At 47.8% G+C, this 19,737-nt stretch overlaps 2 protein-coding genes across 2 annotated transcripts; one reads left to right on the top strand and one right to left on the bottom strand.

Moving 5' to 3' along the window:
* Positions 1–606: 606 nt before the first annotated feature.
* On the bottom strand, positions 607–4,372 carry LOC105945022 (GTPase IMAP family member 7). Its single transcript, XM_012952101.2, has 2 exons — positions 4,310–4,372; positions 607–1,529 (listed from the first exon to the last, which is right to left on the bottom strand). The coding sequence occupies exon 2, from the start codon at positions 1,492–1,494 to the stop codon at positions 607–609; it is 888 nt and encodes a 295-aa protein (XP_012807555.2). The 5' UTR covers positions 1,495–1,529; positions 4,310–4,372.
* A 7,652-nt stretch (positions 4,373–12,024) lies between these two features.
* Gimap6 (GTPase, IMAP family member 6) lies at positions 12,025–17,875 on the top strand. Its single transcript, XM_045160701.1, has 3 exons — positions 12,025–12,231; positions 14,291–14,375; positions 16,643–17,875. Exons 1-3 carry the CDS (start codon positions 12,064–12,066, stop codon positions 17,356–17,358), a joined length of 969 nt encoding a protein of 322 aa, XP_045016636.1. The 5' UTR covers positions 12,025–12,063; the 3' UTR covers positions 17,359–17,875.
* Positions 17,876–19,737: the final 1,862 nt, after the last annotated feature.

The following is a 19,737-nucleotide window of genomic DNA, read 5'->3' as shown; positions in this document are numbered from 1 at the left end:
ATTCTCTCTTCACTCGCTCCTTCCCCTCGTCCCCACGCCCCATCCTATAACCACACTTGTGTGAAGGTAAATCATTGCACGTAGAATACCAGAGGCTGATGGGGGTAGGCTTAATAAGCCCTAAAAGGACAATTTCTAAGGGTTAGAAATGAAAACCTGGGGCAGATCTCTAGAGGATACACATGTGGGGTGGGGAGGGGTTTCAAGGGTAAAGTGAAGAATTTGGTTCTGAAATCCAAAACGAAGTTCACATATTGTTCTAACACCATGGGTGACCTACTTTTACGCCAAAATCAAGATTATAAACTGATAAGTTGATGTATTAGTTACTTTTCCTGTTGTTGTGGAAGAACACCAGCCAGAAACAACTTAAGGGAGAAAGGTTTTATTTTGGCTTAGGGTCACTGAGGGATTTCTGTCCTTCATGGAGGGTAGTGAGGAGAGGCTCAGGAAGCTGAGTGTGGAGTCCTTGGCCTTGTAGCCTGATGCTGAGAAATCCTGCAACTTCTGAAGTTTTCTGGTGTTTATGGAGAGAGGCCCAGTAGGAAAAATTGATCAAGAATGAGGTAGAGAAATGCTCATAAGAAACAGGAAAAAAAATATGCATTACTTCCAGGAAAAAGGCCATATTTTGGAAAGAGAGTTCTTAAGTGACTGAACAATAGTACTAAAGATACTTTTCCCTGCTTCTTCCCTAACCTTGCTTATCTTTTCTTCATACTTTTTCTGAATTGATCTTATTTTTTCCTCTTTTTCCTGCACACTGTCAGGGCCTTTGTGCTCATACATCTCCTCCACTTCCCTGATTTCTTTCTCTAACTGCTCAGTGTAAATTTTCCTCAAGATCTCTGCTTTTTCTCTCAGCTTTTGCTCTATGTCCCTGTAGATGGCGTCAGAAAAGTAAGCCCCCCCATTGGCCTGCTGCATCTTCTGGATGAGCCCCACCAGCTCCTGCACTTGACCTTCCTTCTCGTCCTCGCAGGCTTTGTTGCTGAAGGCCACGCAGCGGCCCCCGCACTCGCCCACGAGGCTCCGGAGGGTCACGTCCGACTCCGCTATGAAGTCCTGCAGGCTGCGCTCCTCCAGCTCTTCTTTGCGCGTGAACAGGACGATCATGTGCCTCATGGCCACCTCCCCAAAGACCAGCTTGACCAGGGCCACGGTCTTCTGCTCCTCCTCGGTGTAGCGGCCCAGCTGCAGGACCAGGACGATGGCGTGGGGCCCCGGGCACGAGAAGATCACGCACCTGCTGATCTCTCTGCAGGTGGTGTCCAGGCTCTCCTTGGTGTCGAAGAGCCCCGGCGTGTCCACCACGAGCAGGTCATACTCCCGCCACTTCCTGGAAGCCTTCTGACATTCTTTGGTGACGGCGTGTGCAGAAATTTTGGAGGTGAATGTTTTCGCGCCAAGGATGGTGTTTGCTGTGGCACTTTTCCCACTTCCAGTTTTGCCTACCAGAACGATCCTCAGAGGGTGGGCTCCGCAGGCAGCCATGACCACGTCAGGAAGCTCCAGATCAGTGCCCGTGACTGTGGGCGCAAGAAAGAAAGAAGAAGGTGGTTTAGATGAAGTGGGAACTTCCCGCCCCTTCACATCTTTATCTCTTCCCCTCCTGCAGATTTAAAGTTAAGTCTTCTGACCCAGTGAGACCACATAATTTTTGAGATTCTGCACTGTGCAGGATCAATCGCAGATGCACTGTGGTCTTCCATAGCACGTGGTTCACAACAATCACACCAGCCCAGCTGAGGAGAAAGCAGGGAAGCTATCCCACATCCCACGTCTGTCCTGTGCACGCTTGTGGTGCCAACTGCAATGGGCACAGAAGGTGAACTGGGCAGCTGACCACAGAGAACTCACAGAGAATGCCCCTAACCAGCTCTCCATCAGGACACATTTCTCAGTACAATTCTATTGAATCCATAGTGACCAAAACTTTCCAGTGCTGTTTTAGTTCCCAGTGCCCAGGGAAGGGAGGGAAGCTTCCACATGCTTACTGTGAGGCTAATGTAACTCTGAGGCCTGAAAATGCAGACAAAGATTGACCACAAGAGAAAACTGCAGATGAATCAAATCATAACAATGTTTTAGCCAAAAGGAATCCTACAACAATTTAAAATATGACACATGACAAAGGGGGAAATTATTAACATAATCTACCACTTACTTTGTCTTTAGAAAGTTCCATGAAATATGAATTAATGCATTCTTCCTATCTAATTTTTATCCTTCTCTCTTGTCTCCATGTTATTTTTTCAAGCCAGCCAACAAGTTATTACCAGGAGAAAACAAAACAAAACAGTTTACTACTAAAATCCTGATGCCTCTTCTATTTTCCCAGAGTATTGGAGGAATGTGTCAATTCAGACAGAAAGCAAATATAATTAGAGGAGTAAGAAACAAAGGGGTATATTTTAATTAGTTTTGTACTCAGTGAATACAATCAAGTTGGTACCATTGTTAGCCTCCTCCCTGTCCTTCCCCCTCCAAAGAGACCCTCCTAGTTTGGGAATATGGGTTGTGCATTGTGGGATTAGCCTTCAGTTATGGGTAGGAGGCAATGGTATTTTCATTGAAGGTCGTAAAGCTAGAGAAAAGACGTGTTGGGCAATGAGTTTCTCACAGGTCTGTGGACTAGCAGTATGTATAACAAGACTGGACACATAAGCAAGCTCTTGCAAATAATAATGGACAATGAAGTCACAAATAAAGACGAGAGCAGATAGAATAAATACCTAGTGTGGATTGTTGAAAGGCACCAGTGGAATTTATTGGTTTTCAAATTTCAGTTCTAATAATTATGGGTGTTCTGAGGCAGAATCTTGCCTGGACCTCACTATGTAGACCACTCTGATCCCAAAGTCTTAATCCTCCTTTTTCTAAATCCCAGGTGCTGGGATTTTAAGTTAGCACTATCCTGTGGGGCCAACTTAGTGCTTTGCAAAGAAGGTAGATGAAGTGAAAAAGAAATGAACACATTGTGTGTGCCTGTGTGTGCGTGTGTTTTCAGGGTTAAGTAAGTGGATGTTTCTGTCCTATCTCTGCCTGCTAGAAGGAATCTCTGGGGGAAATGACACCTGGTAGAAACAGGTACATTAAACATCCTGATCTTGGTGTTTAAGTTTCCTTCCCCAATACAAGAACCCAGAGTCCCTGCAAAGTGGTAAGTTCCAGAACATAGTTTTCATGTATATATTTGGTAAATTCGAAGGGTATAGTAGCATATACGATTGGACATAAACTCTCAGACATTGCTGATATGAGGGCTAAATGGTACAGCTCTGTGAGAAAGGAACACTCAAGGATTTGTCCCTGAATTGAAAATGTAAATCTGAGAATGTACCCAAAGACACACTGAGGTGATGAAGCGAAGGGATTGGTGTCAAGGGTTGGAATAAGAAGTTGTGCTATGTAGGTCTGGGAAGTAGAGCGTTTCTGAAACACTGTGAGATTTAGGTTTCTCCATTGTGGAAAAAAGACAGTGCAACCAATCTGGCGGGGTCATCGCGGGCTCCACAAGGTAAGTTTTATGGAAGTCTCTTACAGAGCTGAGGGTGAGCATCACTCGGGACTTTGACACTGTGTAAGGTCATTGGTACAACGGAAAACCATGAAGGCTGAGGAAGAGTGCTCACTTAGCGTGCGTAAGGTCTTAAGTTCCATCCTCAGCACCCCAAAAGAAGAAAATGATAGGTAGATAGATAGATAGATGGATGGATAGATAGATAGATAGATAGATAGATAGATAGATAGATAGGTAGGTAGGTAGATAGATATGCAGACCACAAGCAAGGGACAAGAGCTACACTGCAAATCACAGGCTCAGGCAGGATGGCAGATCACCTTGGTCCTTCAGCACAGCACATGCTGAGCCTGCATCTCCCACATATCAAGGGCCTTCTTCAGGAGAAGTGTTTGGGAGCACCTTCGCATGGAGGCAGTACCTGGAGTTTACTCTCACCTTGTTCCCCTCAATGGCATGTGGGACTTGAGTGGAGTTGTGGCACATTATACTTGGTGACCTCTAATCTGCCTCCTAGTTCTGAAAAGTCTGCTTTTCTGAACAGTAGGCACCTTTTAAGGGAAAGTGATGGGTGTTCAGGCAACAGCATCAAAGAGAAGTGAGTAAAAGGTGCCCATTTAGCAGAAGTCTGCCCTGTTAAATACAAGATTGATAGACCTCACACTAAGGAGTCCCTCAGCAACCCTCGGGACCTCTCTACCTACCCCATGGAGAAGCTATCTGGGGTGCACACTCTGTCGTCTCCCTCCTGCCCATGCTCTGTGGTCTTCACCCCACTAGACTCACCTTCTGCAGGATGACGAGCCCTCAAGCCGTCCCCAAGGAAGCTGCCTCACTGCCACTCCTGCTTCAGTTTGCTTTCAAACCTCTGAGCATGGAGGCTGCCAGGGGCGGGGCTGGGGTTTAAGGTTCAGTCTGAAAGACAAAGGAAACTCTGCCCCACGATGTGGCTGATACTTCAAGCTTAGCCCAGGGCAACCCTCCTCCTCCTCCTTGTGCCCGCTGTCCTCCTGAGATGCCCACTCATAGCCACTGTTTCCTGCAATAGCGGGGCTCTGAAGACCCCATGACACACACACACTGGCTGAGTATATCATACTCCATCGTCTGCTGCAACCTGCACCTTGCACCACCTAGGCAGGAATGAAGCTGCCATCTCCCAGCTGACCGGCGTTCTGACAGCCGATCGCCCTGAGCAGAGCCTGTGACACCCCTGAGGACTGCTCTCAGCTGAATAGTGTCGCTTCATAAAGGGCCATTTTCTGTACCCAGGGAAGCTCCAAACCAATGACTGGCTGATCAGGACAGAGGTATAAAGGCCTGTCCGTTAGTGGCAATTTAGGATCTATCCAGGGTCTCACCTTAGTTTTAGGGTTTCACTCTAGTCCAGGCTGACCTCGAATACACTATGTAGTCTCAGGGTGGCCTCGAACTCATGGTGATCCTCCTACTTCTGCCTCCCAAGTGCTGGGATCAAAGGCGTGCGCCACCACGCCCGGCTTCCACCTTAGTTCTTAAGCTCTTACTGAACTGATTCTCTAGGCCTTGTCATTTGTCACATCCCTCTTACTTCCTCCAGTGTCTTACAGATGTTGGTCCCAGGGGAAAGCCTAACTAATCTCCACACCTGCATACCCCTGTCAACATCGTGTACTCACCCTGCGACCCCAGAAAGCTGCATCTAAGGGTCAGGGCTTTGTGTGGGCTGAGATGCTGGAAGCACCTTGGGCAGGGATCTAGTGACTGTGTCGTATGGTACAATGGTCACACACCTTTGAAAAGCTGGTTGTATTTATGAGTGATGTAAATCTCTACTTCATTACCATTTCGCCATTCCTGTCTTAAAAAATAATGCAGGGGCTTTTGAAAGCACTTATATTGAGTTAAACTCACGTGTGCCCAGAGGGCAAAGGTGCCGACTTCCCAACGGTTTCCACGCAAGTGTGCGGTGTGGCCTTGCATTCGCCTGCGTGCCCCCCTCTTCTTCCACGGTTACTCCTCACTACGTCATCTTCACAGCTGTAGTGTAAAAGCTACAAATCATCCCTCAGAGAACTGAGAGGCAATACTCTGACTAACGAGGGATTCTTAGGGACATCCAAGGTAACAAGGAACAGAATAAGCATACATGAGATAAACGAGGCCCCTGGCTGCTACAGAGACAGCAGACCTTAAACAGAGTGCAACTTACAGAAACACTAACACAAAGTCTTATAGCAAAGGAGCTTGTTCAGTTTGCATTATATGTTGTAGTAGGTCTGGTATTAAATAAAATGTCAGAGACATGCCGACAGGACCAGAAAACCACAAGATGATGGTGGGCAAACGGCAGCAGTGGTCAGCTCTGGAGTGTGGGGCTGATGGCGCCCCCTTCAACGGGGCTGCGGCATCCGAGACGTTCTTTGCCAGGGCCAAGAAGTCTTTCAGCGACCTCCTGGAGTGCCTGTTGTCTGGCAGTTTGCACTATTGCTATCTTTTCCTTGGAATTTTTGGAGTTATTATAAATTCATTACTGTTTATTTTTCCTTTTGTTTTTCCCCTTCTCCGTAGTAATAGGGGAATCCAATTCATATGTGTGTACACAGTCACCAATGATTAAACAGGAAAAGAATGTTTCTATAGAAATTTCTGGGGCTGTAATGTTTAAACAGGTAAACAGATTATGGATCCTGAAACTACGACTAGTTTGAATGAGCAAAGCTTCTCAATACCACAAATGTATATTTCACCTAATGAGACATGTTCCTCTCAATTCTATTCTACATGCCTTACCAGTTGTTCCCAAGAAACATTATTTATGATTACAAGAATGAATGGATACATTTCCTGAACCTACAGATGACTTTCTGGAAAAAGAAACTGAACTGCTAGGGAGCAAAAGTAAACTTCTTTCAAATCAGGTTGGACCCACAGAAGGAAGTCAAACAAAATATGAAACTTTCAAAATTTACAATGGAGTTTGGTGGGCTCCTAAAGGAATGACATCACTGGTTGTATAGATCAATCTTTATCGTATACAGGGACATACATTAATGGAGTAAGGGTGGTCTGGAAAGATGGAAAAGAGTTAAATATCAAAATCCTCCTTTTATGGAGAGACTTGCAAAGTCAGGACAAAAGTGTAAAATGGGGGCTGGAGAGATGGCTTAGCGGTTAAGCGCTTGCCTGTGAAGCCTAAGGACCCCGGTTCGAGGCTCAGTTCCCCAGGTCCCACGTTAGCCAGATGCACAAGGGGCGCACGCGTCTGGAGTTCGTTTGCAGAGGCTGGAAGCCCTGGTGAGCCCATTCTCTCTCTCTCCCTCTATCTGTCTTTCTCTCTGTGTCTGTCGCTCTCAAAATAAATAAATAAATTTAAAAAAATTGTAAAAAAAAAAAGTGTAAAATGGAGCAACAAAGAAGGTCATAGAGAGACAATTAAATCAGTACTGGATTAGAAATAGAGAAACACACTGTTATTCAGGCTGCAAGATAAGATTATGTAGAGAGTGGCTAACACCGCCCTTTCTGAGGTTTAAAAAAAAAAAGTCTATCACCTTATGGCCACAAGAGCTGCCTTCCAGGACTCTTGGCTAGTTTCCATGAGCCTGGGTAAGATATTAACCAGCTTACAAACTTTGACTTTCTTGTTTAAGATGTTATCAGAATGTCTATGGGGCGAGATATTTGTGAATTAAGCAGATGCAGGGGAAACCAAGGGAAACGAGGAATATTGTCCAAGATTTCTTAGAGAATAGAAACTACATGAATAAGTTGCTACGTCTTGCTTGCAAAAAAAATATAATGTATTGTAAAAGTATAAATAAAGAAGCAGAGTTTTGCTTTGCATCCAGTGTGCTCTCTCTCTTTCTCTCTCTCAAATAAATAAAAAAAAATTATTTTTTTTAAAGAGTGGGATATCTCCCTTGTGAGCTCTTGGTCAGAGAGGTTCCCAAGGCCCCAAACAGTACAGTCTCTTGGCACTGCTCTTGGCTGCCCACCGGAGCTAGATGGTAAGACCCTATTGCTGAAGATACTACTTGCATCGGTTGCAGGACACTGAGAAATCAAGCTGCAACTGAGCTGGGAGCTTCCTTCCTGCTGAAGACATGCCTAGTGAAAGAAGGAAAGTGATCACCCGTCTTAAACAGCAGTGGACCCTGCACGTTACACAACAAGAAAGTAAGGCACGATATTGGTGCACAGGCGGCGTGCCGGTTATGGAGGTAACCGATCACTCTCTGATTGGATTTGAGGCCTGCTACGTGGGAGCAATTTTATTTTTTTCTGAGGTGGGATCTCACTCTAGTCCAGGCTGACCTGGAATTCACTATGCAGTCTCAGGGTGGCCTCGAACTCACAGTGATCCTCTGGCTTCCGGGTGCTGGGATTAAAGGCTTGCGCCGCCACACCCGGTTATGGGAGGAAATTTCTGCCTGGTACCAGAATAGCTTAATCAAAAGTCTGTCTGGGAAGGCCTAGGCTACTACTGTTATTTGGCTAAATAGATATTCTGTGCCCATCAAATTTCCCTCTAACTTGGTGTGCATAAGTTAGTACTGCTCTCCCATTCCATCAAGAAACCTACTGTTCTTCTAGATGGCAGAGATTGTGGGGAGGCTTAAAGCTTGTCAAGGTGCTGAGAAGTGAAGTTGAGTTCTCAGTACTAAATGAGACATCTCTGTCACATTCTCTGAGACCCAAAGAACCCTGAGGAAGAAGTGGCAGAATGTAAGTAACAAAGGATGGGAAGAGTGCTTTGAGATGCCAAATTCTGGACACCAAATGGCTGGTGCGTTCATGACCTCACACTGGCTGGCATTGCCCGCACAATACTGGGCCCATCCACATGTCATCATGGAGGGATTTGTCAGAAAGAAGAAAGAGTTCAGTGGTAGGAAGACAGGTAAGGAGAAATAAAAGAAAGTGATGGAAGAGGGTTAGGATCCAATAAATCATATGCATGTATGAAAGCTGTCAATAGGAAGTGTAATGTTCAGTCTCCACATATTGGTATACTTTCTGAGTATACACTTTCTGGGTTCATTCTTTTATGGTTTGCTAATAAACAGGAAAATACGTCATTGTTTTTGTATTTCCTAAGGCTTTCTTGGTCGCCTGTAAAGTGATTAATTTTAGAGAATGCTCCATGTGCCGCTGGTAAGAATGCACATTACCTATCTGTTGGCTGGCATATTCTGTAAAATATCTGTCAAATCCAGTTGATCTATAGAATAATTTATCTCTAAAATTTCTTTGCTGACTTTCACTTGAGAAGTGCTATCAGAGATGAGAGTGGGTACTCAAATGTCTACCGTCACTGTAGCAGAGCCTCCCTCACCTCTTGTGCCCCTAAGCATTTGTTTTATGCAATTGGCAGCCCCAAGATTTGGCCCTCCAATGCTTACACTAGTTACAGCTTCGTGATGATTTCTTCCACTTATTCACACGCAGGGGCTCTGTGTCTCCTGGGTAGCTTTGGTTAGAAGCAGACTTTATCAGGCATGGGAGTTGCTATACCAGCATACTTACAGCTTCCTCTGGTTTAGTAAGTTGCTCTCCAACCTTTGGCTCTTGCTTTATGGATGCCTTTGGTCGTTACATAAGTTTCTTTGTGACAACAGACAGCTGGCTCTTGTTTTTTAATGCCGTCCGTCTTCTGCATCGCGTAAGTGGTGAGTTGAGGCCAATTTTGCTCATAGTTATTACTGAGAGTGCTTGTCTATCGCTAACGATGTCGTAGAGTGTTGGGCTGGCCTCTGGTTAGGTGATTCTTTTCTGTGGTAACATGAGGGGTTTGTGGGTTTGTTTTGTTAGACACAGTTGAGTCTTTCCTGACTCTTGTTTGGTTATTGCCACCTCTCATGAAGAGGCCCTGCATGCCCATGCTTGTTCTTGCTCGCTCTCTCTCTCTCTCTCTCTCTCTCTCTCTCTCTCTCTCTCTCTCTCTTTCTCCTTGCAAATAAATAAATAATGGCCAGGTGTGGTAGTGCACACCTTTAATCCCAGCAGTTGCGAAGCAGAGATAGGAGGATGGTTGTAAGTTCAAGGCCACCCTGACCTAAGCAAGACCCTACCCTGAAAAAAAAAAAAAAAAAGCTCAAGGCTATAGACTTTATCCCTGCTCCTCCTTTTGTCCCATAGATTCTTACATTTGAGCTATTGAATTATCTCAAATTCTTAGATAGTTTGGTCATGCTTGCTGATACTTTCAATCTACATACCTGTATGTTCTTGTCTTGACTTAGTCCTCTATCCCTGAAGTTTGTCTTCTTGGCATTGTCTATTGATTATCATTTCTGGTGTGGGTTTTTTTTTTTTTAACTGACATATTAATTGATTCTTTTCTTTCCAGAAATTTTGTTTGTTTCTGGTTCTCTTTTTATTTTGTCAATCTCCATGCTGAGTTTTTTCCTCTAAGCTTTAATTTTTTTTCCTCTAAGCTACAGACATCTCCACCACTTTGGTGACTTTCTTGGCATGAATTGCTTCCTAGTCTGTCTACTTGAATCTTGTACGTGGCTATGGACCCTTTCAGAATTAGGGCTCTGAAGTCTTTACAGACGTTTCAACTGTCTCACCAGCTTTGTCTTCCAGGAATGAGCCTTTGTCAGCTTGAGGTGGTGTCAGAGTGAAATGAATACTGCTATTTTTATCATATTATTTTGTGGTGTTTTGTTCATTTGTAGGTTTTCTGTGATTGTTAGTTTTTCTCTCTTTTCCTACTGTTTTTGTTTGTCTTATTAAGGTCAGTCCTCCCAATGGGTTGAATTCACCTGGATTTATATTCAGGGGAAAAGCCAACAGCAGTAACAATGATAAGGCTTGACATTAATTCCAGCGTGAGCTGCACGAGATACTCATGTCCTTCATCGTCCCCTCCAAGGTGCAAAGACCATGACCCTGGGGTGCCGGTTGGGGTGAGCGAGCATCATAGCTGCTCTGTTTTCTTTTAGTGCCGACTGTACCATTACCTAAGAATTAAAATAAGGAAGGAATGGAGACAAGAGAAAGAAGGGATAAAAAATAACGAGAGGGGGCTGGAGAGATGGCTTAGCGGTTAAGCGCTTGCCTGTGAAGCCTAAGGACGCCTGCTCAGGCTCGGTTCCCCAGGTCCCACGTTAGCCAGATGCACAAGGGGGCGCACGCGTCTGGAGTTCATTTGAGAGGCTGGTAGCCCTGGCGCGCCCATTCTCTCTCTCTCTCCCTCTATCTGTCTTTCTGTCTGTGTCTGTTATTCTCAAATAAATAAATTAAAAAAAAATAACGAGAGGGAAAGCAGATGGGCTACTAGAGAAAATACTGCATATTAGGCTTAGGAAAATGAAGAACCGACATTAAAGCCTTGTCCAAGGAGATACAACTTACAATACAATTGGACACCTTAAGGTACAAACGAGGAAATAACGAAAACATTAAAGAATAAAAAGTAAAAATATTATTTAATAAAAAATGCTGGCGAAAATGGACAAACATGAAATAGACGGTACTGTGGACCGTAATGTTTCCTCATCATTGGGAAGCACCCACCCTCTTAGTTCTGTCTTAGTTCTGTCCCACGATACTCTAGCAAGTTCCACTTCTAACTTCCTGTGATCAGCTTTGCTCCTCCCTGTAACAGGCAGGCTAGGGGGTGTGGAGACCCTCAGCTTCACCCTCTCTCACCATGCCTCTGCTGCTGCTCCACACCACAGCTGCCCCGTGCTCTGCTCACAGTCATCCTCATCCTTGCTGGGCAGTAGGAATTATGGGCTGGAGAGCATTGTCAATCTCTCAATTTCAGGATCCTGAACCCTTTTTTCTGGCAGTTGTCAATGGCTCAGGGAGTTTCATTCTCCTCTCCCTGTACAGTAAGCTCGGCTTATGAAATGTGAACGTTCTAAAATCACATGGTAACTATGTCATCCCCAATACTTAGCTGTCCTCAGTGCTGTCCTTCAGTGGCCTTTTATTGTGATGGGCTGATCTGTGGAGAAGGTTCTAGAAAAATGTTGTGGTTTTCATCTTTCTGAGGCTTGTGGGATTTTCTTTTCCTTTAGTCTGTCCCAAAATTCTGTCTCTCCTCCTAACACTGCTCTCTGTAATCCTGGAGGTGTTCTCTGGCACCCGCCCTCTGGTGAGAGCAGACATCTTCCAGGTCGTGGAACTAAAACCCTCACCAGTGATGTCCATCTTAGGAAGAGTGAGTTTTCAGGCCGTGTCCTGAGAGGTGCTGAAAGAAAGGGGAGCCCTGGGGGAGAAAAGACTCGGTGACTGGGAGCCTAGCTCTGAACCCACACAGCCCCCTGGGAAGCGGGCACAGCTCACGAGGGGGGCCAGTGGTGCACGTCCCAGGCTGGCTCTGCTTTGCTTGGATCTCCTGATTCTTGCCTCTGGGTCTCCTTGTCCCAGATGAGGATAAAAATGATCACAGAACCCGAATTCTGTTTTGTTTTGTCTTGGTTTCCTGTCTCTGGAGCTCTACGTGGAAGTGTGTGGCTGTGTTCCTGCCCTTCCTGCTTCTGGTCTCACAGGCAGAGCTGTGATCTCAGACAAAAGTACAAGGGAAGAGTGGGCTGCCCTCCATGATGGCATACATTGTGAACACTGTGTTCTCGGTCCTCCACTCACTCCTCCAAAGCGGCTGTGGCACTCTGTTATCTCAGAATGCAACGATCGAGAGTTCACAGGAGTGCGTGGCCACAGGAGATGGGAAACAGAGCCACTCCTCTTGCCTGACAGGCAGCCCAGAGGTAAGGACGTGTACACGTGTGTGTGTGTGTGTTATATTCGTGTATTTACAGGCTTGTGTGCGTATGTGTTGCATCTATGTGTATGGTGTACCTGTCATGTTTGGATGTTTATATGTGAATATACTGTTATTATATATGTGTTGTACATATATGTTTGTATATTTACAAATGTGTGACTGCGTTTGTGCTGGTCGGCTAGAAAGCGCTGTAACTAAGAAGTCAGTTCCACAGTAACGTTAATGGATTTTCTCTCCGGGGGAATGGGACCCGGAGCCTTAAGCACGCAGGAAAATGCTCTACCACCGACCTTTGAACCCATCTCTGCAGTGGTTCTTGCTTAGCAGACATTCTGTGAGTTTCACTTTCGTCCTGGGCAAAACAGCAAGGGTAACGACACCTGCTCCCTCTCCAGAGCTGGAGGAAAACATGCCCAGTATAACCAGGGTGTGTCACCCCATTCAGTAAGGGGGGCAGGGGGGCCCTGAAGGTGAAGCCTCACTCTTGGACCCGGGCAGGGCAGAGTGCAGGGTCAGTAAATACCGCGCCTAGGTGCCTCACTCAGCTCTGTCCGCGGGCCATCATTCTGTGTTAAGCCACCTGATCTCTCCAAAGGAGGAACAAGGGTTCAGTGGCAATGTGCTACCTCATTTCCACCAGACATGTGAGGAAAAGATTGAGTGGTCTGTAGTTTGGAGACCAACAGTCCACAGATGTAGGAGGCAGTGACTTCCCTGTGGCCCAAGTGTCCTAGAGAGTTGGGAACACTGGTCTCAGTCAGGCTGGGTGCCTGCCTGTTTCTTCTCTCTTCTTGGGGAAGCCTCCAAACTTTCTCAGCCACCTGCACTCCCAGCCTAGCTGAATGTCACACGGAGCTGTGTTGCATGAGCCTTTAACTGGCTGGGTCTTGGGAATTGGGGAAGAAAAACAAAGAAGCATGTCAGTGGAACGGAGAACACCCCACAGCACTGTGGCACCATGGTGATAAGAGGAGCGTCCAGTGCTCCTTCACCTGGGCTTCCCCACACCCTGGAACCTTCACCTGGCTGCGATGATCCTACACATCCTGAAAAAGCAGTCATGCATGTGCAGTTCCTTCCCACCTCCCCCCGCCGCCCCCCACCCCCGTCCTATCACAGACTCGGGATATGGAGAACTACATTACCCATGAGGCAGGCACACTGGGCTCCCACCAGGTGGGAGATGGGAATTTCTGGCTGGGGTGATGGGGCTCTGAGTATCTGAAACATCCATGAAGCCAACACACAATTTTCTCCTACCTAGGATGTGATGGTAGCTCCTGCTTGGGGCCCTGTTTTGCAAAAGGGACTAAGAGTTGCTTTGTAGATACAAATCCATTGTGACTATGGGAGTAAAGAGGCTTCATGGTCTCTTCTGGTTCCATCACAACAGTCACCCTGCAGAGACATCAAGGCCCAAACAGTGGGGACATCTTAGACACTCACTATCACCATGGTGTACCGAGGGGCTCAGTTCCCAGCAGGATCTACTGAGCACCCAGAAGGTTCCCACGGCTGCCATATTCCCCACGGCAGCTGGGCCTGGACACCAGCTCTCAGCCCTGCCAATTCTCACTGCCCAAAATGCCTGACTTGCTCTTTCTGGGTTAAGTCAGTAGAAGAAGTCTTTCCCAGTAACTTCCTGCCATGCATTCCATGTGCACTCACTCCAGAGACCTTGCGTGATCCGAGACAGAGTAGATCAGGGCAGCACCTGCTTTGTGCCTCTTCCTCCTCCTTTGTAGACCATGGCTACAGACCCTGTCCACCTAAACAATTTCCCTCCATTCCTCGGTTGCCAGGCTGCTGGCTCCTTCCTTCACGACATGAACCCTCTTACTCTGGTGAGGGAGACCACTGTTACATGGGGGCACAGGGTCCCTAAAGCCTGTGGACAGTGTCTCAGACCCCTCCACCCCACTCATCCAGCACCCTCCCATCAGTGCAAAAACATATTTCCCTCTAGCAGAACAAAGGTAAAAGGGGGGCGCCCTTTACAATGTACCTGGAAAATCAGCCCATGTCCTATTGATGTCCTCTAGGTGGAGGAAGAAGACTGTGGACAGACTCCTCAGGGGAATCCCATGGGGCCGCTGCCTCAGGGTCCTGCACAAGAGGTCTCAGGAGGTATGACCACTCTCCCAGCAGAGATGGACCAGAGAGAGGCAGATGGAAACCGGGGTGCAGATGGACAGGGCTCACCCATGGAGTGCTGGGACAGGCCATTGAAGACTCTGGTCACAGAGATTGGCCCACCTCAGCCAAAATAAGGCAAAAGGTTCTTTAGGTCGGGGCCCTTCTTTACCATAGGGAAATGGACCTGTGAGAGGTATAGTGGGTAAAGGGAGATGAGAAATCCAGTCCCAAAGCAAAGGGTCTTCACACGCGGAGCTGTTTTCCTTGAGAAGGACGTGCCAGCGCTGGGAGTGATGAAAATGACCTAGCCAGGGCTTGGAGACCAATCCCTTTGTGGGGAGTTGTCTGGCTCCAGCATGTCATATAGGTTGGCAGCCCCATGCAAGCCAGGGTACTGTCCTCAGGGGCACTGCTGGGAACTGAACTCCACCCCCTCAGGAGTTCAACTTTGCCATCTAACTGGGGAAGATAGAATTTAGGGTGTTAGATGCCCACCCATTTTCTGTCCAGAAGAAATTATTTGTGATTTATTAAATATTTAGCATGAACAATTTTATGAAGTTGAAGGACCTGGACAGTCAGAGAAAATTTCATGCTAATCTGCCCACTGGAAAACCATCAGCCTGTGATAAGCTTCTTCTCAGCTTATGGAATCCAAGGTGACAGAGCTTTAAAAAAAAAAAATCCTCTGGGCCTGGAGAGATTGCTTAGTAGTCAGGTGCACTTCCTATGCAACCCAAGGACCCTATGGGACCCGAGACTGCCCAAGTTCAAGCTCCACTTCCCATTATATTATTTTACAGATAGCACCTGTAATCCCAGTACTGCAACAGAGCAGAGACGCTAGAATCCACAGTCCTGTAAATTCTCAAAACAGATAAAATACAGACTCTGGCTTAAAAAAAAACAGACCAGGTGGAAGAGAAATAGAGCTGGACATTAGAGCTGGTCATTGGTTGCTGTACTTCATACACCAAAGCCGAGCTACCCAGTCTGCAGGCGAGAGTATGGGATGCCACAAGGGACATACATGTGCACACACCCCCTACACACACACGCACACACACAGAGATGTCTGAAAATCCTCTCCAGACCCATCAGTGCTAAGGAGGCTTAGAAGGCAATGCTGCCTGCAGGAAGGATAGAGAACGTGCTGTGATCTGATCTTGTGAGGACCTCATTTGGAAATATCACTTGCCTCCTCTTTGTATTCTTTGGATCTTACCTTCAAGACCATGAGATGCGAATTCCTTTGGGTTCCTTCAACCCCAGGACTTGGCATTAGCAGGCTAGGGAGATGGCTCAGGAGGTGAAGTGCTTGCTGTGAAGCCCAAGGACCTGCATGCAGGTCGCCAGCACCCACAGGATACGCTGGGCATGGTACATGTCTCTAACCTCAATGCTGGGGACACGGAGACAGGCACATCCTTCAGGGATTGCTGACTAGCCAGCCTATGAACCCATGAGCCCTCGGGTCAGTGAGAGATGCTGTCAAAAATAAGTGGAGGCCTGGCATGGTGACACATGACTTTAATCCCAGCGCTACGGAGGCAGAGGTAGGAGGATCACCATGAGTCTGAGGCCACACTGAGACTATATAGTAAGTTCCAAGTCAGCCTGGGCTAGTGTGAAACCCTACCTCGAAAAAACAAACAACGACAAAAGAAGTGGGGAGCAAACTGAGGAAGATACCTGACAGCAACCTCTTCCCTTGCCACACAGGTGCACATACATGCATGAACACACACACATAAACCACACACATGAACCACACACATACACACATGAACCACACACACCACACAAATACACATACGCACACACACACTACATTACACATATATCCATGCACACACACACATACACATACCACACATATACAAACACCACACACACATACACCACACATACACACACATACTACATAACACATATTCATGCACACACACACACACAAACACACACATCTTAGCATTAGGTTCAGCGGTGTTCGGCACCTCCAAGTCTCCTCTCTCACTTGATGACTCTAATATGCCATTGGGTAGTAATGCTCATCCCCACCTTCAGCGACATGGGCTAAGAATGTGAGCCAAGGGTGTGTCTTAGGAATAGATGCTTTCTCTCTCCTGCTCCATCCTGGGACAGTCTGCCCCTCACATAATGCAGAGTACCCACACAGGTGACTTTGGATAAATGGAGAAGATGAACGCTAACTCCAGTTCTTTTTGCTTATTTCTTTTGTTTTAAAATCCTTCTAGATCTGAAGGAGAAAGAACCCACCCCCAAAATACTTCGGCTCATTCTGGTGGGTAAAACAGGAAGTGGGAAAAGTGCAACAGGAAACAGCATCCTTGGCAGACAAGTATTTGAGTCCAAACTCAGTCCTAGACCAGTGACTACGAAGATCCAGAAAGGGAGCCGAGAATGGGCTGGGAAGGAGCTGGAGGTGATCGACACCCCAGACATTCTGTCCCTTCCGGTCCAGCCGGAGGCAGCGGCTGAGATCCGTCAGGCCATAGACCTGACCTTGCAGGGCCCCCACGCGGTGCTCCTGGTGATGCAGCTGGGCCGGTTCACCGAGGAGGACCAGCAGGCTGCCAGGCGCCTTGAAGAGATCTTTGGAGCACGCATCCTGGCTCACACCATCCTGGTGTTCACCAGGAAGGAAGATCTGGCAGGAGATTCCTTGGACGAGTACGTGCGAGAGAGCAGCGAGGAGAGCCTGGCCAAGCTGGATGTGCTGTGTGAGCGGAGACACTGTGGCTTCAGCAACGGGGCGCGGGGGGCTGAGCAGGAGGCCCAGCTGCGGGACCTGATGAAGGAAATCGATGGGATCCTGTGGGAAAACGAGGGCCAGTGTTACACCACCAGGGCTTATCAGTGCTCCCAGCAGAAAGCTTTGTCCAAAGAAGCAGAGGAAAGGCCGATGCCCGAGGAGCAAGGTTCTGAGGAGGCGCCCTGCATGGAGTCTTGACCGGAAGGGTTGTCCTAACACAGAACCCTGAGAAGACATTTAGACACCTCCTGGTGAAGGCTTGCATCTGAGCTCAGGCTGGATGTGGGTAGATTTCCTCACTGGCCACACTCTGTGTCCAATACCTATTAATTTTTGCTTTTTATTTTTGGCCACAGAGAGCAGTTCATTCCCCAGATCGAGCATCAGGTGTAGCTGGTGGGGAGAGCTAAGTTCACGGTGAACACCTATAAAGGTCTTCATAGATTCTTCCAGAATTCTTGTGCTCGCCCTCTGCTCACCCCCAAGTCACACTAGCTTATATGGGACTTTCCACCCCACAGGTATTTCCGTTCTTGGGGTCCATGTCTGCTCCTTGATAGAGCTAAGCTTCTGGAGGGAGGGGCTGTCAGTGTTTCCTGCCCACAGCTGCTTAGTCATGGGACTGGGTCAGAGTTGATTCAACCCGGGGTCAGCTGTGGATCAGACAGCTGTACATCTCCTGGGCTTCCATCTTATTCCTAAAGATACAGGCATACCACTGTTGGGCGGGGTGGGGGGAGGGGACATGGGGAATAGATGGTAGTAAGATTGAACCGAGAAGACCAGACCCTTCAACCAGGACTTTCCTCCCAGATGTAAGTGACCTCACTAGGTATGTTCTATGGCTGTGTTAAAGCCAACATATTCTTTAAGTTTGGGAGAAACTTTGCCGTGATGCCCATACCAGCCCAGTGCTTGACTCTGAGCGGCGGCCGCTTCCTGGCCAGGGGCACTCACATCCACTCCATCGTTTGCAAGATAAGTGCACTTGGACAGAATGCATGTGAGCAGATCACCCTGTAAGCAAAAACCTTGGCGTGGAGAACAGAAGTCACACAGGACATCCTCAGACATCCCTAGCCATGTGCAGCGACTGCCAAGTACGCCCGCGCAGGACAGCAAGCAGGCGTTAGCAGGCGCCCAGTGCCCAGAGCTCCAGCACGCACCCTCAGTAAAGCCTCCTTCCCCTGGCAACGCTCGCTTCCTCGTTTTTATTTTCCTGTTTCTGAACAAAAGAACCCAGGACAGATTGGTATGGTAGCCACAATGACCTGGACACATATGGTGTGATAGGTCATGGTGTCAAGGAGCCAGCCCTGAACAAGAAGGAGGGACCAGTCTTGAGCTATAGGACACTGGAGCCCCTGCAGATTCCAGGGGTGAGGACAGACACCTCTACTGGGGAGGTCACACTCCTGAGTTCTTCATTTTCCTTGAGTCCTGGGGCCCTTTATAGGATCTGACTTCTAGCATCAGAAAGCCTCACACTTACCCGAACGTCCTCTCCCTTGGCAGTTGGGGGAATGTTCTTAGGATTATGGCTGGGAGCCCTGGGAAGGTTTCTGTGGAGGGGTGAGTAGAGAGAGGCAGGAAGGGAGGGGAGCTGTAAAGGAAGCGGGTGGGTGCGTAGACATCATCAACAGTGCGCGGCCTGCTCTGCTGAAGACTCTGCACCGCAAGGCTGCCTTCCTGCAAAGATGGCCCTACAGAGACCAGCCAAGGGAAGAGACAGGACCGAGATCTGGGTGTGGCTTCTGATGAGTTTAACCCAACTACTCAGGTTGATGTGCCTTAGATGGACCTTAACTTCTTTGAAGTTCAAGAAGTTCCTGGGGTGTGACCAGTCAGTGGGAAACTGACAGCAAAGAGGAGGAGGAGGCAGGATCCAACGCTCCTCTTCTCTCTTCTTCACACAGCGACGTTAGAGGGCTCCAGCTCCCTTCCCCTGCAAAGGGTGGGAAGTAGAGACGAGGGTGGTGATGTGGGTAACTCTCAAAACTCTGACAGCGGGGCTGGAGAGATGGCTTAGCGGTTAAGCGCTTGCCTGTGAAGCCTAAGGGCCCCGGTTCGAGGCTCGGTTCCCCAGGCCCCACGTTAGCCAGATGCACAAGGGGGCGCACGCGTCTGGAGTTCGTTTGCAGAGGCTGGAAGCCCTGGCACGCCCATTCTCTCTCTCCCTCTATCTGTCTTTCTCTCTGTGTCTGTGGCTCTCAAATAAATAAATAAATAAATAATCTGACAGCGTGGCTTTAGATCCGTCTTCTTGACTATTTGCTTGTTCGAGAGAATCCCACAATCAGACAGCAGAGCAGACGTATAGCCCCACGCCCCACCCACTGGAGCCTAAGGCACCCGTCTTTCCCAGACACGTAGCCTCCTAATTCAGTACTCCTCCTGACTTCCGCCATCGTGACCCAGGCTCAGCATGGTGTCGCTTTGCTAGAGACTCTGTGGTAGGGAAGGGCCAGCAGGCAGCGCTGGGCACTCTTTCCTGAAGTCAGTCCCTTCTCTGTGTGTGGCCAGAGGCACTGCTAGTCCACCACACACAAAGGATGTGACTGTGGGGACACATCATGA

The sequence above is a fragment of the Jaculus jaculus genome, chromosome 10, assembly GCF_020740685.1.
Source record: "Jaculus jaculus isolate mJacJac1 chromosome 10, mJacJac1.mat.Y.cur, whole genome shotgun sequence".
In the NCBI taxonomy this organism is placed as follows: Eukaryota; Metazoa; Chordata; class Mammalia; order Rodentia; family Dipodidae; genus Jaculus; species Jaculus jaculus.
This window is presented reverse-complemented; position numbering and strand designations above follow the sequence as displayed.

Bases quoted from the DNA above. Each gene is read 5' to 3' on its own strand.
- LOC105945022 (XM_012952101.2), bottom strand. From the start codon at position 1,494: ATGGCTGCCTGCGGAGCCCACCCTCTGAGGATCGTTCTGGTAGGCAAA.
- Gimap6 (XM_045160701.1), top strand. From the start codon at position 12,064: ATGATGGCATACATTGTGAACACTGTGTTCTCGGTCCTCCACTCACTC. The intron at 12,232-14,290 runs GTAAGGACGTGT...GATGTCCTCTAG, and splicing joins GCCTGACAGGCAGCCCAGAG to GTGGAGGAAGAAGACTGTGG. The intron at 14,376-16,642 runs GTATGACCACTC...AAATCCTTCTAG, and splicing joins TGCACAAGAGGTCTCAGGAG to ATCTGAAGGAGAAAGAACCC.